The 26,377-nt window shown below is 50.0% G+C and overlaps 1 protein-coding gene across 7 annotated transcripts in view; it reads left to right on the top strand.

Annotated features, from left to right (window-relative positions):
* LOC144770835 (uncharacterized) overlaps nt 1–26,377 on the top strand; it is a 131,137-nt gene that overhangs the window by 94,037 nt on the left and 10,723 nt on the right. For all 7 annotated transcript variants that reach the window (XR_013599046.1, XR_013599047.1, XR_013599042.1 and 4 more), the window contains exon 2: nt 9,062–9,403. Coding sequence is in view for 1 of the 7 variants with exons in the window: in XM_078655615.1 (XP_078511741.1) it covers nt 9,138–9,403 (266 nt within the window). In the remaining 6 variants the exon portion in view is untranslated. The remainder of the gene's footprint in view (nt 1–9,061; nt 9,404–26,377) is intronic.

Below are 26,377 nucleotides of genomic sequence, written 5' to 3' on the forward strand. Positions count from 1 at the left end.
CCTCAATAAGTTTTGGGCCCTTTCCTGTCGCGGGTACTTGACCCACCCACACGAGTGAGATGTCATTTTTATCAGGAGACCTGGGGGAACACTGGGTGGTAGGAAATCTGTGGATCCACGTAGATTCTAGAACTTTCCCAGACAGAAATTTGAGAAGGGATTTTTTTCAGCTAAATTTGAGGTTTGCAGGGGATTCTGGGTAGGAAAACGTTGGGGGACCCATGCAAGCCATAGCTCACTGGACTCCCCGGTTGTCTAGTTTTCAGAAATGTGTGGGTTTGGTAGGTTTCCCTAGATGGCATCGAAGCCTGGGACCAAAAACTCATGTGACCTCCCCTTGCAAAACCAGGTCATTTTCGGATACCTCTGGGGCATCTGCGTTTTTGGTCCCGGGGTCCACAGCTATCTAGGGAAACCTACATGAGTGAGGTACCATTTTTATCGGAAGGCTTGGGGGAACGCTGGGTGGTAGGAAATTTGTGGATCCACGCAGATTCCAGAACTTTCCACCACATAAATGTGAGGAAAATGTGTTTTGTTTTTTTACACATTATGAGGTTTTCAAGGGATTTTGGCTTTCCCTATGTTGCAGCAGAGCTAGGGTTCAAAATTTACAGCTAGGCACTTTGAAAATAAAAGGGTTTGTTTTCACTGTGAAAATGTGGTGTGTCCACGTTGCGTTTTGGCCCATTTCCTGTCGCGGGCACTAAGCCTAACCACACAAGTGATGTACCATTTTTCTCCGAAGACTTTGGGGAATGCGGGCTGGGTGGAATTTTGTGGATCCATGCAGATTCCAGAATTGTCCACCACAGAAATGTGAGGAAAATGTTTTTTTGTTTTTTTTATTTTACAAAGTTTGAGGTTTGCAAGGGATTCCGGGTAACAGAACTTGAGGAGAGCCAGACAAGTAACCCCTCCTGGATTCCCCTAGGTGTCTTGATTTAAAAAATATACAGGTTTGCTAGGTTTCCCTATGTGCCAGCTGCGCTAGAAACCAAAATCGACAGGTAGGCACATTACTAAAAAAACGTTGTTGGTGCCTAGTGGGCTTTCTGCCGCCCTGAAGGGGAATGGGGGGGAAGTGGGTTGTCCCGATATGCCCCCAAGGGGGGTAAAAAGACTGTGGCTATTTTTTGTGGGTTGTGAGGGCATTGGTATGCCCATTCTGGGCAGCCCTCACCCCCTCGCATTAAAAAAAGCCAGCGTTATCGCTGGCGCCTAGTGGGCTCCCACTGCCCCATCTGCACTCCCAGGGGGAAGAAATACTGGAATTTTTCTGGGGTGGGTGGGGCATTGGCATGCTTGTTTTGGGCAGCCCCCACCCCTGATCCAAATTGACAAAAGAAAATCCCTGGCATCTAGTGGGCTCTTTGCCCCCAGGCCCTCCCCCCCCCCCAGGGTAGAAAGGATGTTATTTTGGTGGGGGACATTGGCATGCCCTGTTTTGGGCAGCCCCCACACTAATTAAAATTGCCCCCAAAAATCCCTTGTTTATTGCGGGCTTTATGCCCCCGGCGGGGGGCAAATTGGGGGCTACTGCCCCTATCTGCTCCCCAGGGGGGCAGAAAGACTGTAATTGTTGCGGGCGTGAGGGCATTGGGCATGCCCATTTTGGGCAGCCCCCACCCTAATTTAAATTGCCCCCTGAAAAATCCTTGGCATCTAGTGGGCAGAAAGGCTGCAATTGTGGTGGCAGTGACATGCCCATTTTGGGCAGCCCCCACCCTAATAAAATGCCCCAAAAAATCCCTGGCATCTAGTGTGGGGCTCCAAAGAGCATTAAATAATCTTGCAATATATAACCAGGAAAATAGCCTACGGATTAATGAGAGCAAGACCAAGATCGTAATATTTGGTAAATACCCCCACAAAAAACAAGCAACATGGTCTTTGGGTGAGCACCGAATCGGGACAGCCACATCCTACAATTATCTGGGGGTATGGGTATCGGAGAGGGCCACTGCAGTCAAACACATAAAGGAGTCAACACAGAGAATTAACAAAATAATCCTGTCGTTCAGACGTCTAAGCCATCGCCTAGTTAGTCCATCAATAGAACCCATGTTGACTGTACTTAGGGCAAAACTGATTCCCGCTATCATGTATGGTCACCTAGCCTTCCCAGGAGCACTTGAGAAAGTCATCAATAGAATAAAAGCTTACAAGACTCTGCTACAAGCTCTTAGACAAGCAAGGAACACCAGGCTAAGGCTGGAAATAGGTTTGAACCGCCCGGAGTTGGTACTACAGGGGGACCTAATAAAATATTACATCAGAGTACTGAAAGCCCCTGAAAACAATCTTAAACACTTTCTAAAATTATTTTCAGAGTAGCGGGCTCCCCATGGCACTCCAAGTTGGAACAAGCAATAGACCTATTGAAAATCGAGGGAAAGAGCATGCCCCTTCAGGAAATTCCTTATTTTGCCTGGGCCCAAGCTGTATAGAGCCAAGCCCAGACCATCTTGTTTGAACTGGATCGCTCATCACTCCGGTACAACCCTCTCACATTGGGCCTGGACAAGTCATACACTCCTGGCAAATTGCAACCATATTTGCAAGACTCACTTTCAACTCAAGCAGGAAAGAAAATTCTGTATTTGCGCCTCCTGGCCCTTAAGATTTTGGATTTTAACCCAAAATGGGCACAAACTGACAGTACCATCTCCTGTTGGTTATGCAACTACCACAGAGAATCTTGGCTACACCTTTTATGCTGCTGTTCAAAGCTGAACCAACGGAAATGATGAACGGAGTGTTGACAATACAAGCACTCACCCCCTGTCAACTGATCTGGGTTTAATCCATCACCATTATTTAGCCCACTCTGCCACCCCAGTTCAGACATGGCCATATGCAAATCAGTCTGACCCTGTGCCTCATGGGAACAGTCCAGCCCGAACTGCCAAGCCATGCCTTCCCTGGACCGGAAACAAGCTCACCAGGACCGGTTTCTGGCATTGAAGCCGTCTTCAGCCTGGCTTGCTTGAATCCAGTGGCAAAGTGAGCAAGGGACTCACGTCTGAGCATACCCTGCCACACTTATGGCGAACAAAGCAAAACCAAAGCTGGCCAGCGATTGTCATCGTCTGCTGCACCCGGCCCTAAGGAACTTGGGCTTCAGAACTTGCAGAGAGGCCTCGGACTGGTGCTTCTCAGAAACCACAACTTGTTTACTTGCCAGGGTTGGCAAGTTTATCCATCAAGTTAGAATTGCACTTGACTTCCATCAAAAGGCCACAGAACTGAGGGGGTCCTGTCATTCTGCAATGAAAATTATCTGGTGCCCTAACCCTGTTAGTCGTCACCTAATTTAGGGATTTCTTGCAAGGCCACTGGAATCACTGGAATCAGAAATCCAATTTGGGGCCAGACAGGGGGCTTGTTAAGGACTTATCGTAATGACAATAAGCATTATGGAGAGAATAACCCTGCTGGACTCTTATACAACTATTTGATCCTTGGAGGTGCAAAGATGCGAAACTGTGCTAACTCATCATTTTAATTTAAAAAAAAATAAATCTTTGAATTGAAGTTTTAACGGACACAAAGTAGTAAATAGAGCCTGCGTAGCCACCATGCTATTTTAAAGCTGAACATTGGGTTTTTACTGGGGGTAGGTTACTTTGGGTGGGGGTGTTGTTTGTGTTTTATACTGTAAAGATTTTAAGTAATCGCACAGTTAATAAAGTTACTAATCCCTGGCATCTAGTGGGCTTTCTGCCCCCCTAGGGGGGGCAGAAAGACTGAATTTGGCCAGATTGTTTTGGGGGAGCAAAGGCCCTTGCCCAAGGGGCCGCTACCCCCTCCCTGGTGTGTAGTGGGTGGATCCCTGCTTGATCCCCTTCAGGGGCGATCCCCAATCCACTGGGGAGGGGTACCATTGGAAAGGAGAGATGCTCCCCTTTCCAATGATACCTCTCCTGTCTTTCTACATGCTCAGGGGGCTGAGATAGCCCCCCTGGGCACATAGAAAGTGAAACTAGGTGTCTGGTTCAATAGCCTTGTACTTATTTTTTTAATTAATAATTTGATGGTTTCTATGGAAATGTCTGAGCTCTCACTTGCAGACAAGAGGTGCTGTGGCCAAAGGCCACCAGTTTGAAACCCAGCAAAGGAGACTGTCTTTTATCCTTCACAGCTGGTAAACTGACTACCCTTATACTGAGTAAATATAACATGTTATTTAAAGCACCTAGAAATTGCAGACATTTGTTATGAAGGGTTATTTAGGAAAGTTGCTATTTAAGTCTGGTTGCGGACAGCACTAGGTGGCTGCTAGAGCTCTTGTGAACACAATACACAAATAATATATGGGTGAGGCTTTAGGCCTGCCCCCGTTGGCCATTTTGTTGCTTTGGTGAGCCCCCTTTTGTCATTTTATTCATGTTGTGTCCATCATGTTCAAGATCGTCATTGGGTATTTTGCGGATGTTTACATATTGCATCAGTCATGGGATGCAAAGTAGTTCCTCCGAGCTGCTGCATTAGAGTGTGCCTGTAACGTCCCAGCTGTCCAGAAGTCACTGCATGAGTGGAGTGTACCGCAGTGTGCCACCCTAACCCCTTCACAAAGCCCATATTTGTGGCACTGTTGGCTCATGCCGGTGCTCTAGCTGCACAGCGAGCCGCAGCACAGTAAACAAGAAACAACTTAGAACCCTGCTGCAAATCTTACTGACTGAAAAGGCGACTGTCCTCATCCAAGATGGCCCCCACATCAACCTAAAGCTGCAGCAGTTTCCGATGATGGGATTTTCCAAACAGTGTAATCAATAGCAATTGCCAGCCAGGCGGACACCAAAGTGGCACCCCTCTCTGGGAAATGTCTTGGTGCATCGTCATTAGACTAGGGAGAATTAGGGTGACCAGGCGTCCCCGTTTTGCCAGGACGGTCCCTGTTTTTAACCAGTTGTCCCAGCAAATTTCAAGAAATTTAGCTCATGTCCCCGTTTTTGGAGAGGGTTGACTGAAAATGGTGGGAGGTATTTTTTATGTTTTACAAAGCAGGGATAGTTAGCAGTTGTTTCAAGAAAGCAATTTAATTAACAGGCAAGCTACTTGGCTTAAAAATTGCATTTTATGTATGTTCTTACTGCCTGTTCTGTAATTCTCTGCTGAGGAGTGCTCTCATTGCTTGAAGTAAAATGGTAGTCCTTCTTCTATTTTTGTGAAATGTCCCGGTTTTTGGCGTTAAAATTCTGGTCACCCTAGGGAGAATGTTCAAAAGACACTGTGTGCCCATGTGTTTGTGTCTGTGCTTAGTGTGAGCCGGTGGTTTCTGGTGCTTGCCACATGCTCTTAATTATCAACACCGGCGCTTGTGACAGTCTGCCTCAAGGTGGCGCTGTCTGTTTAATTTAGAGGTGACCGCAACAAAAAAATTATTAATTTAATATACATTACAAATGGCTATTACCTGCCCATCACCCATTCTTATAGCTTTGGGGCCTGGAACAATCCGTATTGTCACACTTATTTATTTATAGGAGGAGTGTGATGCTCGTTGGTGTGTTTGTACTCTCTGTCACTGGCAGAGCCGGCGGGGGCAATGTGCGGTGCAAGCTGCAGTGGCCTCCTGACTAGAGCCCGGCCACTTATGTTTTTTACAAATTAAGCACTGGTTTGTGTGTTGCTTGACAACATGCAATGAAAAGATCACAAGAAAGCACATGCTATATCAGACGATTAGGCTGTGAGCATCTGGACTACATTAAATAGGCATTTTTGGGTCTTGAACCTCTAGTTATTCCACCCAAACCACATACGAATGCTATTCCCAACTCCTGACCTACCTTTCTCCCTCTAACTAGAATTACTAATTTCTCACTCTTTGTAAGCAGATTCAGAAGGACAAACCTTGATGTAAGCAAAAGTTCTAAACCATGATACATTTTCAAACATCTTCTTCGTCTCACATTAACTGAAATTGATTTTCAAATTGTACACCGGGGTACAAAAGTATTATTTTGTTGGGGTGCTGGAGGTCTCTTCCCCGCTGATCTAATCTATGCCCTCCCATTGACTAACTTTTGCAGTCACCTGTTTGTTCATCGACAATATTGCACACAAACTCATCAGCAAAGCCTTGCCAATGCCTATTTAATGATCTGATACAACACAAGTAGGCCCTGCTTGTAGCTACTGTAAAGATGCAAACAAAGTTGGCCTACCCGCTAGGGCGGTCGACCTGCGATCGGGGAAACCGGGTTCTAGTCGCGGCAATGATGCGGAACATCCTGTGACTCTGGGCAACTCACTTAATCTACCCCGTGACTAAGAAAAATGAAAATGTCCTCATGTAATGCAACTGATGCTATGTAAAGTGCTCTGATTACCGTTTTTGTTCCAGTTCGCGCTGTAGAAAACTGTTAAAAAAAAGTGTGAAGCAACAATAAAAATATTAATAAAAGGGGAGCGATGCAGCTTGTAGGCTCTAGTAACTATTCATTGTAGTGTGACCAAGGAAAAACTTTTTTTTTTTTTTTTTTTAGCAATAAATTGTGAAAATTGTGAATTTGAATGTTTTTCACTAAATATGTTTTTATAATTGTGACTAATTGTTTTGAAATGACGCATAACATGATTCCAGTACTGCACTGATATTTTAACAAGACCTTTAATAAATAATTTTAAGCTCGTGTGATAATGTGCCCCTGATGAATAATTGTTACAAAGAGTTTTGTAAATTTGGTAACCTGCCCAAAGGCTTTCTTCACACTGAAGGGTAGGTCGCTATACAGTTTAGCGACTTGCCAGGATTTTTCCATCCTCGAAAAAAACTTTGGAAAAGGAAATTTGTTGTTTTAATAAAGCACGCAAGACCTGCCACTCTGTATTGGTTCAGGACAAACGGAATGGATACATTTACTTATAATGAGTCTAAGTGGAACTCACTTAGGGCCTGATTTAGAGCTCAGTGAACGGGTTATTCACACAGGTTATAATGGGATTTATATTTCGGCGGACAGGATACCCGTGCACCGAAATCGAAGTACGGCCTTAAGTCTGTACTTATGCTGAAACTAAGCATGCAGCAGGTCATTTTGGGCCTACATTGGACACCCCATTCCTAGGTGAACCATCCGGTTTTCCACACTTGTTTAAATGCAGAGTAAGCATGACAACGTGTGTGAGCATGTGGGTGTTGCAGAGCGGGTTGAGAGACTTCTACAGAGTCTCTGTAGAGAGAGGAAGGCCTGAGTCAGGCATATGTCAGGGTCAGAAACTCTGGTCTCCTCTGCAAGCAGGCAGATTGCCAGTGATGGTGTAAGTCAGTGCACCAAAGAGTACCACATGAGCATGTGGGGGCTCTTGAGTACACCTCTCTGTGATGCATGTTTCCTTGTAAGTATTTCTTTTGATTAGTGGGAGAAGGAATGCTGTACGGTTCTGGGGTTCTTCAACATTGCAAGGACTCTTTTCTTTTAGTCACTCATGTCCCATCGACTTCAGCCTGAGGATTCTAAAGTTACTGAAAGCCCATAGATTGTTTTTACAATGTCCACCTCTGAGGAACCCATTCATTCCCCTCAGGCTTCACGGGATGAGACTCGGAGGCAGCTGTGGAATACGCCATAGCAGAGACCCAGCAAAATGTAATTTTGTTGTCTTGGTGCTTTTGCGCCTATAGAAATGTAAATGTAGAGGTACTTGTATAGCGCACGACTACCCGGAGGCATCTCTGCGCTTGTACAATTACCGCTGAGGAACCCTTCCTGGCCTTTCCCTGTGAAGTGCCCACTCCTGGGCACCCCCAAGGTCGAGGCCAGGCATCCTAGCGTTGTTGGGGCCGTTGTGGAGATTAAGCAAGCTATTGCCCAGAGTTGCAGAGTGGGACTCATCATTAGAATAGGCACCGAGGCGAGAATTAGCAGGTCCGAGGAAATTGAGCCCAAGACCCGCTGAGGCGGGAATTGAACCCTGGTCCCGGGCCAGACCTCTGCATCAGGGTCTGCCGCTCTAACCATTGAGCACTTCTCCACTGGTCCTGTTGTCATGGGTTCCGTGCATTGCCCAGTGTAGTTCTCCCCTATGTTAGCCTAACTGTGCACAATACAAGCCACATCTGCATTGCGTAGGTTACTATATAAAGTAATTTGACTTTGTGCCACATTGTACTTTCATACAGAGCTGGCAGCGGTTTTCACGTTCTGTTCGTTCGTGGATGTTGTCTGAAAACAGCAGACCAGGTCAAACAACAATGTCACTTGTTTCATTCTGGTTAGGCACTAGCACCTAGACACAACACAGGAATGCAGTTGTTGTTTGTGAGCATATGCGCCTTGTCACATAGGTGTACACAGTAATGTAACATATATAAAAGAAGAGACTTTCTGAGAGATCACGGCTGTCCCCGAGATGTAGAACGTGCACCTGTGTACAGTAACGTACGTGGTCCGCTATTCATCCCAGAGACCTTTGTTGTATAATCATTCCACTTTTGTAGAAGGGGAGGGGTGTTAGGCTAATCTGTTTTATAATATGATGGGGCTTTTCATTCTATATGGGTTACTGACTATTCTGACGGTATTTTTGTTAGGCATTTTTATTTCTGATTGTGGCGCGAATACTTCATTCTAGAGTACGATCATTTAAATAAACATTACAAACTTTCTTTGTGTCTCTGTTACATCTTACTGTGGATGAGTACAAGTGTGAGAGCGAAAGGGGGTGTTCTGTTTCCGTAATGCCTGAGAAGGTACTGAGTGTTATGTTCTCTGGTGTCAATTCCCTTGTCTTTCTTGATAGGGTTAGAAGGGCAAGTGAGACACTATAGCTAGTCGGACTCGGGCTCATGGATACTGAGGTGGTATGGTGACTCGGTCCCTACCTACTGACGTTCTATGGTCCCAAGCATAGCTCTTGTTCCAGAGCTGAATCCCTGCAACTCTATCTGTGGCCCTTGGTATGGGGATGGGCTAACGTGGCTACCTATCGCAACCTTAATGTAGCATTAGTCATGCCAATATAGTTGGGAAACTTTGCAATAGACAGTTTTTTTCTTCCCACTACACCTGCAAGCATCTAATCCACTCGTCTTCCTATGTCTTCACAGATGCAGGTCTCTGGTTCTGCTAGGGCCGGACATCCCACCTGTACGCTGAATCTGCCACCCTTCCACCAGTGTGGCCATGTCCTCCACGCGGATATGGAACGGGATCACAAAGAGCCTGCTGACCGTGGGTATGGTCATGCTCATCATTGGCATCATCCTGGTGACCATCCCGGGCAATGTCTTCACTGTTGGAGTCTTCTTCCTGGTGGCCGGTGTCATCGGGGTGATCATCTACCTGCTTTTCACGATCGTGATGTGCTTCGCCAAGCGGCCATCCACGCAGCCTACGGCTATGGAGGCAGCAGCCCAACAGAGAAGGGCACAGGAGGAGCTCCAAGAGAGGTGAGCAAGCCGTGTGAGCTACTCTGCAGCCTCTCTTTCAGTCTGTCTTTTCTGCTCTGATGTATTTTCTCAGTCCCCCATCACCATCTCCAGAGACCTGGCCCTTGTCTCACCGATGTTTGTTTACTTCCTTCTGCCAGTGCTCCTCACGCTCCACAATATCTGTTGTTGACCCAGACTGTCACGGTGTGACTCCGCTTATACCTTCAGCACTCCCTTCCTTAACACTTCAATGTATCTGAATTGTGGTTTGAATCCATTCTTATACCCTTTTGCCACTCTCCCATCTCCCTGTCCTTCGCTTCTTCTCATTGCCAGACTTCCGTCAACTGATTCCTTTAATGTGCCTACTCATCTCCTTCTGCTACTCCTTTCCTGCTCTTGACTCTAATTTCTCCACCTTACTTATTTAATTTACTCCTTTTTAGCAATGGTCTTCAGTTCTCCCTCTTCGTCGAATGTTCTGCTTACCTTGACTCGCATAGTATTCCCAGAATATCCCTATCCACCACTTTACAGAACCAATGTAAATGCTGTCCATGATGGGGAAATACCAGTCCATGTGCTCTTGGGAGGCTGTGGGTAGTTATGTAAATGTACTGAGTGGGTGAGGAAGAGCAGGTGATTGGGATGGAGAGATTGTGGGGGGCGCCACTGGAGCAAGGCCAATGTTTCTATGTGGTGTAAGTGGACAGAGTAACTAAGAAAGGTAATGTAAGATAATCTGTCTTTAGCACACTGAGATTTTCTTAGGCCATAAATCCACTCTGGCTAGTCACCCACAACAAGACGATGCTTCTCAGGGAGACCATGCTGCAACCAAGCACTTCCTCGTGGTTTGACCCCCATCCATCAGCGCACTTCAACACTTCCTCAGGGGTATGTCGTGCTATATAAATGCATTCACATATCTAAGCGCTTTTAGATAGACGGCCTCCGGGGATGAGGGCAAACCCCTTGAGCATACCCTGCCACACTTATGGCGGCCAAAAGCGGTACAAAAGGGTGTGGTAATGGACGGAGCATCTGAATCAATCAAACACTCGCACCCAGTGTGGCAAGGTATGCTCAGACGTGAGTCCCTTGCTCACTTTGCCACTGGATTCAAGCAAGCCAGGCTGAAGATGGCTGGAATGCCAGAAACCGGTCCTCGGAAGCTTGTTTCCGGTCCAGGGAAGACATGGCTTGGCAGTTCGGGCTGGACTGTTCCCCTGAGGCACAGGGTCAGACGGATTTGCATATGGCCATGTCTGAACTGGGGTGGCAGAGTGGGCTAAAGAACGGTGATGGATTAAACCCAGATCTTTTGACTGGGTGTGAGTGTTTGATTGATTCAGATGCTCCGTCCATTACCACCCCCTTTTGTACCTCCTGAGCCCAGGCAGGGTGCATTATATTAAAGGTGTGGATATCTAAGTGCAAGTTTATATGTCCCTATAGTAGACCTTTTTCCTTAAGGGCTACTATAACTGAACAGTGGTCCATAGATTGATATGGACTGGCACCCGGACAACTCCATTATGGTACCACCAAAATGTCATGTTTGGTGTCCAATATTTTACCTCCTCACCTGTGGGGCAAATCTCATGCCAGAAGCGGTGTGGCATACACCCAGGAGGCTACCTTAGAGGTGGCCCACCTGGTTGCCGTAACCTTTCTTGTGCTCTGGCTGCCAGCCCACAGCTGCTGCCACAAACACAGGAACCTGACCCCTGCCAAGAGATGTGAACTGTCACAGGAAAACAGAAACAACGGACTGTACAGAAATGAGGTGACGGCTCTCTCTCTTACAGGATAGCTATTGAAGTGGGATATTAAGATTGGGAGCTTCAAAGCTTACGCCACCTGTGATATGCATCCAGGCTGCCTCCTACATTTACACTTGGGAAATCTATGTACTCTAGGTGTAACCACACAGAAGGCTAGTCACACCCCTAGGGTCAGGAAGGTTACTGCAAATTTAAAAAGTGGCAGAATAGAGGGTTCTGGGTCGAAAAGGGGGCACCCCCGTATGCGATCAAATCAGAGGCGGTGTAGCCTCTGGGGTTAGTAGCCTATTGGCCACTTAGACCCAATCCTCTAACACCCATAAATCTAGGATTTAAGGGACAACCCTGACACCAGGACCTTAGTTCTGATCTGCAAAGGCACGATATTCCTCACCTGTGGCATCCTTCCTGGAACTCCTGGATTGGCACTTGTCCTGCACCAAAGACAGGTTCCCCCAGACAGAGGGACTCTTTTGAGAGCCAGAGGCAGCGGCAGCTTCACCTGGACTAGTGGGACTAGTCACCTGCACACTGCAGGTGAAAACAGCACACCGAAACCAAAACATCACTTGCCATCAGGCCCTCCAAGGGATTGCCCAAAAGTAGATGGTCCTGTGCATTGTGGGAAATGCAGTCATGGCCTCCAGCAACTTTCAGGAGGCTACCATTTTCCCCAGGACCCCCGGATGTTGAAATAACTTTCTGCTGAGCTTACCATTGCCAAGGCTTGTTGATCTCCAGCCCGGCAGCCTCTACATTTACTCGATGGGGCACCTCCAAGGAATTCCTGAAAATAATTCATCCAACGTCTGCAATGGCTTCGTTTTTTACATTTTGCACCTGGTTCCACACCAGCACCATGTAAGTGGCAAAACTAGCTCCCCTGCGGCTCCCACTTCAGCACCACGGACAGCCAGAACTCTCAGCTCCTGGGCTTCTTGAGCCAGGCAAAATTTAAATTGACTGTCATGGCTGGGTCCTGGGACCCGGATCACTTTAACCCTCCTTGGGTTCCACACGCTCGATCTGCAAACAGATTGTCGGGGCATTCCACCCCAATAAGGGAGAACCCCAAAGTTGGCACTGGTGAGGCCTCTCCTGTCCCCAAGGAAGTCCTGAATTGTTGGGAAATTTCTGAGAACCAAGGTGTCCGCCCTGAACTGACCGAAGCAGGAGAGGAAGGGGAGTGTCTGCCACAGGAGAATGGTATTCCCCCCTGCCCCCCACTCTGAACAGCTAGGGAGGTTCCAAGAACCCATAGCTGCCCCTAAAGTAACTCATACACCTGTCAATGGAGAACGTAGGGTATGGTTTAGACACAGACCGCTATCAGCAGCATCTGTTGGGTGCTAGCCTGATTGTTGGTCATGGTGGGAAAGCCCAAAGTGTTGGGTGACTTCAGTGGGTAAGCTAAATGTTTCCCTCGCTAAGATAGGGTTAGAAGAGGTGGGCACCTACTACCCAAAGTAAAAGGGGACAAGGGTAAATACACCGCTTTAGTTAAAGTCCAGTTTAAATCGGCTTCCTTTACTTTTGAGGTGGGTCAGCTGCCCAGAGGGCGTGACCCTGACAGAAGGATGTGAGACCCTGTAATATGTCAGCAAGTTTTCTGTACATCCTTTCTTGCTGGCAAGTCAGGAAAGCTCACACAGGGCTGGGTTGAGTTTCCTGGATGTGTTGTCTGAGGGAAAGGAGAGGGGCGTGTGGGCATTGTGGGTGGCGGGGTCCATGTGTTGTGTAGGAAAACAGGCCTTCTTGCAGATGGCCCCCACTATTTGGACTACTAAATTATGGTTTTAGACTCTGACTCTGACAGTGCACTGAAGCCTGCTAACCAGGCCCCAGCACCAATGCTCTCACCCTAAAACTGATACATGTGAATTGGCAAGGATGTTAAACCCCTCATAAGTCCCTAGTATATGGTACCCAGGGCATGCAAGTTAAAGGTGTCATCCGGGCATGAAGCACTGTTTGTGACACCCTGAGTGACCCTAGTAAACTAATGACAGCAGCCCTGCCATTACAGGCTGCCGGAGCAGTGCCAACTGCTCTAATTCGATTTTGCCCTCACCATGAGTGGCAAGGCCACAGCACTACTTTTAATGTCATTTACACCTAAGGAAGACCTCCTGAGCCTAGGAGGCAGGGTGTGTTATATTGGAGGTGAGGACATCTAATTGCAAACTTATGTCTGTATAGTACACTTATCCATTAAGGGTTATTGTAAGTGATCGTCCGTCCGTTGGATAACACATGCTGGCACTAGGACAACTTCTGGGTTGCCATCTCCATTATGGTACCACCAAAATCTGTCCTGTTTGGTGTCAAACAATTTGCCTCCTCACTCCTGACCAGATTCTCACGGCACATGAAATCTGACATGCACCCAGGTGGCTACCTTGGAGGTTGCCCGCCTGGTTGTGAAGCCTTTCCTGCGCTCGGGCTGCCAGCCCCCAACCTCTGCTGCAAAAATAGGAATCTGACCCCCTGCCAGAAGGCTTGTACTCTCCCAGGAGTCGGAAACAATGGCCTGGATGGGAAGAAGGTAACACCTCCCACCCTAACAGGATGGCTAATGAAGTGGCACATCAAGGAGCTGAGCTTAAAAGCTTTCACAGCCTCTGATTTGCAACCAGGCTGCCTCCCAAAGGAAGAAACAACTGTCCCCCTGCTCCAGGCACATCTGCACCAGGACAAGTTATGTAGTCAAGAGGTGTACACCCACAGAAGGCGTGTCACACCTAGAGTGAGCTACCTAATCTGTACTGCTAAGGAAGGTTTGTGCCATTTGTAAAAGTGGCAGAATAGAGGGTTCTGAGTAGAAAAGGTGACACCCCCTCCCCGCCCCCTGGATGTGGTCACCTCCAGGGTGGATTAGCTACAAGGGCTAGTAGCTTATTGGTCACTTGCACCCACACCCCTAAATGTTGGATTTAAGGCGCACCCTTGACACTGGAACCTCAGTTCTGATCTGACTTGCAAGAGGACAAAAAGACCCGTGTCTGCAACAACAGGACCTGCACAGAGCAAAGGTATGGTACTCTGCACCTGTGGTAACCTTCCAGGAACTGCAAGACTGCGACTTGCCTCGCCCGAAGACTGGTTCCCCCAGACTGAGGGGCCTTTTAACCCCTTCGACGCTCATGACGAGCTGGGCTCGTCATGAAGTAGCCTCCTGCTACGCTGATGACGAGCCCAGCTCGTCATGAAAGCATGAGGATCGCGGAATCCCAGCACAGCAGGGGAATTCCCATAGCATTCAACGTGTTTAGAACCAAAGGCAACTACAGACTCCCCTGGATTAGTAGCACTAGTTCCCAGCACACGGCAGGTAAAAACAGCGCACTGGTACCAAAAGAATCGCTGCCCATTGGGCACTCTGAGGATAGCGCAAAAGTAGATGGTCCAGTGCAATGTGGGAAATGTAGTTCTGGCCTTCAGCTTAGTTTGAGGTGGCTATCATTTTCCCTCAGTCCTGCAGATGTTGAAATACCTTTTTGCTGAGCTTACCGCTGCCAAAGCTTGTTGATCACCGGTCCGGCAACCACCACCTTTACTCAAAGCGGCACCTCAAGGAAACCACACAAAATCTTCATCTGATGTCCGTTGTGTTTTCGTTGTCGACTCTTTGCACCTGGTTCCCCATCAGCGCTGTGTATGTGTTAAACCCAGCTCCCCCCACTGCTCCTGCTTCCGCACCTCAGGCATCCAGGGCACCGGCACCCCAGTCCTCTTGAGTAAAATTGTACTACCTCATGGCTTGGCCCTGGGACCCACATCACCTTAACCCGGCTTAGGTTCCATGCAACTCGACCAGCGAATGATCGATTGTCACTAGTGCTTTTTACTATCGACTGCAGTGCTAAAGTTTTGCAGTATTGATTTGCATTGATTTAATTTTGCTTCTAAAATTATAAGTCTGGTTACACTTATCTGACTGACTTTGTTTTGGTGTCTAAATTTATATTCAAATCTGCTTTAATTTTATGAATGTGTATGATTTCTTTCAAGCCATGTCAATTACTTATTGTCCATGTTAGTGCTCTAAAATGTTTGCACATGGGGGGCGTGGCCAGCAGCATGGCCGGTTAGGGAGTGAGACTGCGGAGCTCCGGGGCGACAGCCGCATGATCCGTCTTTATAACAGACCGCAACTGCCCTGCTAAGTCCTGACCGGTGGCTGAAGGTGTCCAGCACCCGCTGCGAGGTGCGGAAAGCAGAACGGTGGTGTTGGCGCCGGGAAATTTGCAGCGGAGTCCCGATTTCGTGCGCTGCCTTCACCAAGATGGCGGCAAGTGTTTAAGAGCACCGAGCGCTGTGGGGTCCGTCAGCCGACTCGTGCCGTTGCCCTGTGTGCGACCCTGTCGGAGTGGAGGCTCTACACGCCGGAGTTACATCCCCGGGCGCCACCCGGTAGATGCTCGGTCTCCCGCCGGCAGCAGAGGACCTGAGAGGCGACGGGATGGCCTGCACCAAGATGGCGCCCGAAGTGACGGAGGAGCCCCTCCGATCCTGAGCGGAGTGGGGAGAGTCGCATGCAGGCCGGCACACAGAGACCCAAGGCGCTGACTGCTGGCGGGAGGAGCGGCGGGAGAAGTGAGTGACAGCCCCCCCTGCCGCTGCCTACACCGAGGAGACCTGGCACTGCGTGGAGGCGAGCCCTCCGACCCTACTGCTGGGCAGTGGTGATCCTGCGGAGGCGGACGCGCGCAAGGGCGCGAGAGGTGAGAGAGGACGTCTGGCCCCTGCTGCAAAGTCACTCGGCAGTCACAGTCCCGTCCACACCCAGAGTTCCACGCATAGAGGGGGGAGCACATCTATCCGGCCACGCAGCGGTACCAGGCCCGTCCACACCCGTGGAGTAACGCACATTGAGGGTAGATATCGCCCAAGAGGAAGAGCTGGAAGAGACACCCGGCCACATTTGGGAGGGCGCTGGACCATACCCCCCCCCCCACGCGCAGTTTTGGCGGGTCAAGACCACCATCACAGGTCTGGCAGAGGCCCTTGCGCTGCAGGGTAGACTCGCCCGCACGCTACAGAGAGACGCTGACCCTGTGGGACCGAGGATACTAGCAGGGGCTGAGGGGGTGGGCCACGCCACCTGGAGAGCAGGGGACAGCCTGCCGGCGCCACCGGTCACCCGCGAGGAGAGGTTGCTCCGGCCCCCGGACTATTGGGCTAGCGGACGCTCGAGGAAGTCATGGGGAGGGGAAATGTCCCCCCGAAGGGGGCTAAACAGGGCCCGATGGACAACTAGGCGGCCCCGCGTCGGGGGGCAGACGGCCTCCCAACAGTCCCTACCATGGACTCTGACACGGATCGGCTCTTGGCAGCAATCCAGGCATCACGTACAGACATCCATGAGTCCAGAGCTGCATTAGAGGTCAAAATTGGTGAGGTGGGGTCGGAGGTGACGCTCCTACGACAGGATTTTCGTAACCTCTCGGATAGGGTCACGGCGGTGGAATCCCGAGTGGGGGAAGCGGAAGACACCATCACAACATTGCGAAAGGACGTGGCAGACCTCCAGGCATCGCATCGCCAACTCGCATGGAAAGTAGATGACGCCGAAAATAGGGCGCGGCGCAACAATCTACGCTTCGTGGGATTTAGAGAAGGAATTGAGAAGAACGACATGGTGTCCTTCCTGCAAACGTGGCTACGAGACACATTCCCACAGGCGCCGTTTTCGCAGTGCTTCATAATAGAGAGGGCGCACAGGGCGCTCTTGGCGAAACCTCCGGAGGGGGCCCGACCACGACCGGTGATTGCAAGATTTCTGAACTTTGCTGACAGGGACCTGATACTGAGAGAGGCGAGAAAACTGGGCGAGATCCGGATTGAAAACTCCCACATCATGATCTTTCCGGATTACAGCCAAGAAGTGCAAAAGCAGAGGCGATCCTTTGATTCGGTGAAGGCCAAACTCAGAGAAATGAAACCTCCATACATGCTAATGTTCCCCGCGAAACTTAAAGTACTATTCAACAGCCAAACACTCTTCTTCACCCACCCGGAAGACGCGTGGCAGTGGTTGGAGGAACGGCCAATCCTGAACAGTAGAGAGGTTGCAACACGGGAGGAGCTAGACAAGGCACTGAAAAGCAGGTCGCAATGGGAACTTCCAAAGCCGCGACGAATGCACTCTAGACTAGGCAGGAGACAAACGCCACTGACGCCGTACCATAGCCGCGACCTCGGGCAGGCAAGGAGGGGGCGGTCGGCCTCTCCAGGAGGAGCAGCAGCCTCGGCTTCGAGATACGAAGTGCTACGCACCACGGCGAGATCTGAGGGTGAAGAGGAGGACACACGTGACGATCCCACCTCTGGTGGAGGTGCAGAATTTGAAGATGACATGCAATCGGATCATCCGTTGGTGCAAGAGATCAGGGTACTGGAGCGGGACGGATCGGAACCTCACAGTGCACCGGAATCTGAATCGCAAGACTCGAAATCCTGAAGAGTGGCAACAACTGGCGAACAAGGCATTATCAACCCAGGGACATTCCGATGATGGACCACGGACTCATGAGAGGGCAGGCCGGAAACTGTGGAGTGGCAGTCAGCTGAAGGGACTCACGCAAGTTGACACTCCTCCCTCCCCTTTTTCTTTTTTGTGTTGTGTTTGACGAGATTGTAAGGTTGTTGAGGTGTTGTTAGGGGGGGGGGGATTGGGTGGGCGACAGGCCTACTCCTTCAGAAAGAGATGCCCGTGCTGCGGGCACACCTGGATGGGGAGGGAGGTGGGGTGGGGGGGGGAGAAGTTCATGTTTGGGGGGGTTCAAGAGAAGCAACACTGAGTTCCCACACGTTGCAAATGGGTAGGTACACAAGTTGGGGATCTTGGGGGGGATGTTGGTTACCGGAATACTCATGGGGAAACAGTCAGATGCCCAATACTCCACGTGGTCGCAAACAGATGCTATGGTCTCCTACTGACCTTCAGACACACTACACAGTATGGCAGATACATTGATTACCACTGAGAGACATCAGAGGGGCCTCTCCATTCTGACATGGAATGTCAACGGACTAGGGTCCAAAATAAAGAGAGGATTGGTAAACTCGTACATCAAGAGGGTCGCACCAGACCTTATCCTCCTACAGGAAACACACCTCAGGGCAGGAAAATGCACGTTCATAGCGAGGGGGAGGTATAAAGTACTGACTCACGCGGGCTATACGTCAGGGGCCAGGGGAGTTGCAATCCTAATAAGCAAAACACATCCCTTTACCGTCACACGCTCGTGGAGCGATCCACAGGGGACATACGTGGGAATACAAGGGTTCTGGAACAGGCGGCATATGACAATTGTCTCTGTATACGCACCCCCAAAACTCCAATCGCGCACACTCAGGGAAATAGCATCCATCCTATTGGACACGGCTGACACGATGCAGATAGTGGGGGGGGACTTCAACGACGTCATGTCAGAAGCACTAGACCGTTCAGGTACAACACGCAGAGGGGGGACACAAACGGCATTGGCACAATATATGGCGGAGATGGGACTCACCGATACATGGCGCTGGCGACACCCGACACAGGAGACGTTCTCCTTTTACTCAGGGGCCCATAAAACCTTCTCCAGGCTAGATTACATCTTCATGGCCAGGCAATACCTGGCAGAGGGTGACGTGTTCGCCTACAAGGCACGGGGGATATCTGACCACTCGCCTCTGTATGCACACTTAGGGAAACACACGGTGCGGCGCGAGACTGAGTGGCGCTTGGCAGCTTGGGACATACAATCCCCCGAGATGACACGAGGGCTGCGGGCCGATGTGAAAGTATATGTGGCGGAGAACGAGGGTTCCGTAGACTCCGATATTACCTTCTGGGAGGCAATGAAACCGGTGCTGAGGGACAGAATCAGAGGGAGACTACGGGATGAACGCCATAAACGGCACAGGGAGGCGACAGGGCTTGAGGCTGCCATCCTAGCGCTAGAAAGGGAATACCTGGTCCACAAAGGGGAAGGCGTACTGAGGCGGTTGCAAGACAAACAAAGGGAGTATAGGCAATTGGTCTCTAATGAGGCGAAGACACAATCACTAGCAACACTGCACCGCCTATACGATGTCGGTGACAAGTCAGGTAAACTTCTGGCATGGCTCAGCAGGAGAGAACGAGCAGCAAGGTGGGTGGAGAATATCAGGAGGGACGGGGGCATCATGGAAGCTACCGACAAGGGCATAGCAGAGGAGTTTGCACTCCACTATGAGGATTTCTATAGAGGCAGAGACCTCGGAACAGTTGACGAGGCCCTACAGTATATGGAAGATGTGGATATCCCAGTACTGGAGGCAGAACTCAGCGCCCCTTTGGAGGCGGACATCACAGTGGAGGAGGTTAGAGTAGCCATAAACAAGTTAAAAACGGGGAAAACGCCGGGACCCAACGGGTTTCCGGCGGAATTTTTTAAAAAAACGTCCGACTTGCTGACGCGCCACCTGTTAGCCCTATATGTTGAAGCCTACGAAATAGGGTCGCTCCCACGAGACCTTACACTGGCGACCATAGTACCGATCCACAAACAGGGCAAGCCTGAGGAGGATTGTGCCTCGTACCGCCCAATCTCATTGCTGAACATGGAGGTGAAAGTGCTGGCCACGATTCTAGCGACACGTCTCCGGACGGTCGTTCCTGACCTTATACACTCGGACCAGTCGGGGTTTCTGCCGGATAGAGCGACAAAGCTTAACCTCCGACGGACGCACAACTGGCTCCAAGAAGTGAGAGATAAGACGGAACCACACTGGTTCATGTCCTTAGACGCCGAAAAAGCGTTCGACGCGGTACACTGGCCCTTTCTTATGGCGGCACTTAGGCGGTTTGGTTTTGGTCCACACTTCCAAAAATGGATAGGGCTGCTATACACGGCGCCGAGAGCGCGGGTACGAGTTAATGGATGGCTGTCACGCGAATTCTGGGTAGAAAGGGGCACCAGACAAGGCTGCCCGCTGTCCCCGCTACTCTTTACACTCACGATAGAAATATTGGCGGCCAAAATTCGGCAGAACCCAAGGATCCATGGTTTTACATGGAGTACTTCGGGGGAGACACAGGAAAAGGTTTCATTGTACGCCGACGATGTCTTGCTGTATATTACGAAACCCGAGGTCTCAGTGGGTACGTTGTTCAGAGAGTTGGAGGGCTTTGGGGCGGTGGCAGGCCATACCATCAACTGGCACAAATCAGTCTTGTACATGCCGCAGGGACCTGTGACAGACGTGCCTCTACCAGACCGTTTGCTCACTACCACGGAAGGGTTTCAGTACCTTGGGGTCTATATCACTCTGGACAAACAGCGCTCGTTTCAAACCAACGTAGAACGAGTAATGAAAGAGGCAGTAGAGGATATGACGAGATGGAGGCTGCTACCACTCACCCTCCTGGGTAGGGCGGCTATGTACAAAATGATCACTCTACCGAAATTCCTCTACGCACTTCAGAATGAATATTACTCACTCCCGACCGCCACGATCGCCAAAATCCATGCAGGCTTAAGATCGTTCCTATGGTTAGGCAAACAACCACGCATCGCACTCCAAACGCTCCAACGGCACCAATACAATGGTGGGATTTCCTTGCCGAACCTGGAGGCTTACTACTGGGCGGAACACTTGACCCCCATAAATGACTGGTTACATGCACCGGCGGACCACCCGACGTATGCATTAGAAAGACATAAATTATCTCCACACAATATTCTTCACTACATATATGGAGGGGAGACAGGGAGGACGCTCCTGCCCGCGACTATGATCACGATCCGCTCATGGATAAGGGCCACTAGGGCCACGGTGTGGGAGGAGAAACCTACACGCCAGACACCACTGTGGCATTGCAACTGGTTCACGGAACTTAAAAAACTGGAGGGCTTCCATAGGTGGGACGATATAGGGATCTCTACCATCGGGGACGTGATCAGGCAGGGTGAGTTGAAGACCTTTGCGATGCTCCGGGAGGAGTTTGGATTACATCACACACAACAGTACAAATACATGCAGTTAGTCCATGCTTGGCAAGCACAGAAGATAGCTCTACAAGATATACCGGAGTACTCACCCTTAGAAGGGAGACTCCTACAGGAACAAATACTACACCAGGCAGTGTCCCTCACATACAAAACACTCACGAATAACATGTTTGGAAGGTTGCCGACACTCAGGGGCAAGTGGGAGGCAGAAGTGGGACAATTGGAAGATTTAGACTGGGAACTGATTCTGATGCACCCCCGGGAAGTGGCCATTAAGTCACGGCTGAGGCTGATTCAATTGAATGTGCTGCACAGGACGTACTTTGATAGGAGGCGTCTCCTCAAGATGGGCAAAATAACAGACGACACCTGTCTGCGTTGCAGGGCCGAACCGGGGGACTTTTACCACACAATCTGGTCCTGTGCGGAGATTCAACAGTACTGGTCTCACATCTTCACGGAACTGGGGGAGGTACTGGGTGTAGAGCTGACACTGGACCCGAAGCTGGCACTACTGGGACTGGTGGCCGACGTAGACCTGCCGCGCCCGCATATTATTTTCTTGGTGCTGGCATTAGTAGTGGCGAAAAGAGACATTGCCAAATACTGGGGGGCAGCGGAAAGGCCAGAAGTAGAGGAATGGAGGAGAGGGCTGGACCTCTATATGGCTGCAGAACGAGTGACGTACAAGGCGAGAGGTTGTCCCAGAAAATTCCGAAAGGTATGGGGTAAATGGAGACAATACCATGGCCTAGAAGCCGGGCGCTTGGGAGGTTCCGCATAAGCGAACGGGGTGCGTAGGCGGGAAAGGGAGATCACCTGATGAAGAGATGTAATTGGGGGCACTCTGGCACGCTGAGAAATTTAGGGTCACCACACATGTGAGGTTATGTACAGCATCATGGGACAGGAGAGGGGCATCAGCAGAGTGGACACGAATGGTGTTGATGGACACGTGCCATTTCATTGGCCGCGCATGAGACCGAACTGTAACCGCATTGAGATGGAAACCAACTAGTTTGAAGACAGGGGTGGGTGGGAGGGGGTGGGGGGGAGTTGTGGGGGGAAAATAACTCAAAAAAGCAGGTTCGGGGAGTTATTTACAGAGCTCGCACGTTGTGAAACAACAGCACATTACTCAACGAAAACAAAAGTCGCCGCCCGGCCTCCGGGCTGTGGGCATGAAGGCTGTGGAGATAGAACCATGTTGTAAGTTTTCTTATGCCGAAATGTGAGCTGGCTGTGACTGTATTCTTTTCCACCTGCACAAAAATAAAATTTATAATAAAATGTTTGCACATGTTTGTTTAGTAAAACCTGACTGCTCTTTACAACACTACCGGGACTGAGCTAAGGATTTAATATTGTGAATCCAAGGGCCATCTTTGGGGTATTGTGATTATTGCACAGTGAAGTCTAACCAGCATCATCACCTATGAATGCATGAATTAGCTGGGAAGCAGTAGATTACTGTACATCATGAGGGTGCTGTAAGGTGGTGCAAAAGTGTGTATATTAAGTAGGAATTTAAATCTTTAAATACGTTTCATACATAGATATATACATTACATAGATATAAACATGTGCTTACTTAGATCACTTTTACCCCCCCCCCCCTCGCACTGCTACATCTGTAAGAGGCAGTGAATTAGGTTCTTCTTTTTCAGAAACTACACATGATTCACCGCACTGAAAAATACAAAACAGAGGTGCATGGAGTGTTTGGCATAATCATCCCAGCCACTAGTGAGCACTCCACTTGTATCCTGGTCCATTGTTTCTTCGCCCTACCACCTCAAAATAGATCCAGCGATGTGCCAATCAACCTTGGTCCTGCTCCAATGCGAACAGTCCAGCCCGAACTGCTGAGCCAGGTCCACTTGGACTGACACCCAAAAAATCTAAGACCGGTTTTGGCCTAATTGGGCCTCTTCCGCCATGTACAGCTTGGCACAGTGAGCATGGGACCCGTGCCTACGGCTGGGTCTAGTCCGATGATGGCATGATGCACAAAAAAAACTGGGATGGGATGTTACCGAGAACGATTGCCAGTCTATGTGCAAGCCTTCCTCTCAACATCTTTTGTGTGTTTTTAGGGGCGTGGCTTGGAGCTCGGCGAACATGGCCGCACTGTAGTGCTGCTCCGCCAGCCATCGAACAAAATCAGCGAATATCCTTGCCCTACTCTCTCTAAATGTCGGAATAATTCCTCGGAGCGAATTACTGAAGCCCTGCAGCCGCCGGAGCGCTGTGCAGCGTCTTAAACGGACTGGGAAATGGAGTTTGCTGATCCGCACCGCGACTGTCCGGGACCTGCTGAAAACGGCGGCGGTCGAAAATGCGGAGGGAAGGACCGGAGCAAAGGCTGCCATGTGAAGCAGCGCTTGCTGGTGAGAGGACGACTAACAGCAACGCTCTTACCCTTTTCCTGGCGCTAGTCTCGCTTGTGCGACTGCAGATGGAAAGGGAGACGCCGGGCGGCGAAACAACGGAGGTGGTGATCAGCGGCGCCTGGAGAGGTAACCTGGGACAACTTCACGTGAGGTCCCGGCGTAGAGGACAATCCTAGGCCGCAACTGGGGGTGGAGCTCCACGCAGACGGAGGAACGTGCATAAAGCAGGCGCGCTGCAGAGACACTTACCTGTCGCCTCCCAAGGACCTGTGACAGAGACTAGCCACTAGTAGATCGGACAAAAGTGGGCGCTCCGGGCACTGTGCGCTGCGTACCCCGCGCGGGTGCACCACGTGGCTGAGACATCCAGACAGCAGCAAGTGTGGTGTACGGAGAGTCTGGTGGACACGCTGGTTGGCGTTCTTGGGGCGCCAGCCGGTAGCTCCCGGCTGATTTACTGCGGGTTGACAGGCCTGCTTGGTGCGCGCAGTGCACTATTGAAGAACTTGGCGCATGCTGGAGGCAGCTGGCGGGGAGTGGCAGTAAGTGACCCTTGGCAATACATCAGGAGTGGGCACCTATTTCATTGCTGCGGCCCCCCCACAGACTGGCTCACATGGGGAAACCGGACAAAACTCAGCCCAGACTCATGTTTGAGCTGAGGAAGGGGGGACGCCCAGGACAATCTTTGACGTCGGACACAGAACACGATGCTGCCGCGACGCCAAACTCCGCCCTTGAAAAAACTGCTATACAAAATAGTCTACAGTCGATAGACGGTAAAATCGAAGTCTTACCTGGACGGAAGGACCAGTTCTTATCGAAACTTGATAAACACACAGTCCGATTAAATGAGGCTGAACAGCGGATATCGGATACGGAGGATGGCCTACGACAAGTTGCGGACAAAACGGGAGAATTCGCCAAGCTATTGGAGGTCATACAGACTAGGAGCGAGGATAGCGAAGCGAGATCCCGCAGGAACAACATTCGCATAATAGGGCTGCCAGAATCCACGAACGTAGGGAAACTAGAGGACTACGTTGAGGCTTTGCTACTGGAAATATGAGGCAAAGATGAACTGTCCCCATTGTTCGCTGTCGAGCACGCACAGAGATCACTGGCGGCACGTCCTCCACTGGGTCCGCCTCCGAGGCCCATAATCGCCAGGCTGCTAAATTTTCGAGACCGGGATACAGTCCTGCGCATTTCTCGACAAAAAGGCTCCATTGACCACCAAGGGAACACGTTATCGTTTTATCCGGATTTTACGCCCACTGTCCAGGCAGCGCGCAAGGAATACCAAAATGTCAAGAAACTCCTGCAGAAAGAGCAAATACCGTATGCAATGTTATATCCGGCGAGATTGCGCATTGGAACATTCGAGAAAGGTAAAATCTTCATGTCGCCCAAGCAGGCTATGGACCATGTAAAACCACTGCGGTGCCAGCAGCGACAGTCCTCTGACTCTCCAACATCAGATATTGACGAATGAACAGTAAGGAGGGTATGTTGATCGCTTGCGAAGGCATTACAATGCCCACACCTATACCCAGCCTGAGATGGCGTGTGACCCGAAGTAAGTGATATGGTAGGCAAACTAACTTAAGGGTGGATACTCACCTGCCGGCACGGGAGAGATGCGGGGAAACACGATGGAATCGATGGCTCCCCTTCCTCTGGATCCCTGGGAGTGGTGGAAGCCGCCATGACCCCCAATGGGTAATCCCCAACCTGATTTTTGGGTAATTATGTTGTTGTTTGTTAGGGAGTTAAATGGGGGACATGTCTTTAGCGATTGGGGTGTGCTGAAGTGGGAGGGGGGGGTTCTTTTTGTTCTTTCAGATCAAGGGCAATTGTTTCTAGGTATAATAAAACCCAGACAAATTGTGAAGAGTTGCACTCGCATGCAGACTCAAATGCTAGACACATTGCCTTGCCACTGATACCACCATGACGGGAACCACATATAAGGGTAGATCGTGGAATATACGTGGGCTTAACACACCACAGAAGATACGGCAGGTATTAGCGTACTTGGATCATCACAATGTCACACTAGCACTATTACAAGAGACTCACCTCACTAAGGTAACGGAGGACACAGTAGCTAGAAAATGGGCGACGTATAGACTTGCTTCCTCCTACTCCTCATATGCAAGGGGTGTCCTAATATTAATAAAGAGGGGGGGTCAGCTTCAAGATGCTAGACTTTGCTACAGATTAGGAAGGTAGATGGGCGACGGTACTGGCAAAACTGGGACATGCAGCGGTGACGATTATAAGTTTCTATGGCCCAGTAGTGCGTATGGGAACTTATATAGAACATTACGCACATGGCCGGACACAGCTATACTATGGGGAGGGGATCTAAACACACACCTAGATCCTAAGATGGATAAATCAAACCCACAAGGGGCTAGGATGGTCAAAGTAGCTGCATGCGTAAAAACTTGCATGCTAGAATTTGGGCTGGTTGATCCCTGGCAACACAGACACTCAGAGACCCTAGCGGGCACACACATCACGCCGGCGACGAACGGGTGGTCTAGATTGGACTACTGGCTGATTAGTGACGAGGTCAACGCTTGGGTGACAGATGTCAAGACACTGCCCCGAACGCTATCAGATCACAACCCGATATTGCTTACAATGACTATCCCTCAAAATCAGAATCCGCCATTCACATGGAGATTTAGAGCAGGGGCACTTTTAGATCCCACGTATGCAGACACAATCAGGGTTGCCATAGAGCGATACTTTGAGGAGAATGTTGGGTCAGTGGATAGCCAGGGGATACTCTGGGAGGCCTTCAAGGCTACGATC

Source organism: Lissotriton helveticus, chromosome 7 (assembly GCF_964261635.1).
Source record: "Lissotriton helveticus chromosome 7, aLisHel1.1, whole genome shotgun sequence".
In the NCBI taxonomy this organism is placed as follows: Eukaryota; Metazoa; Chordata; class Amphibia; order Caudata; family Salamandridae; genus Lissotriton; species Lissotriton helveticus.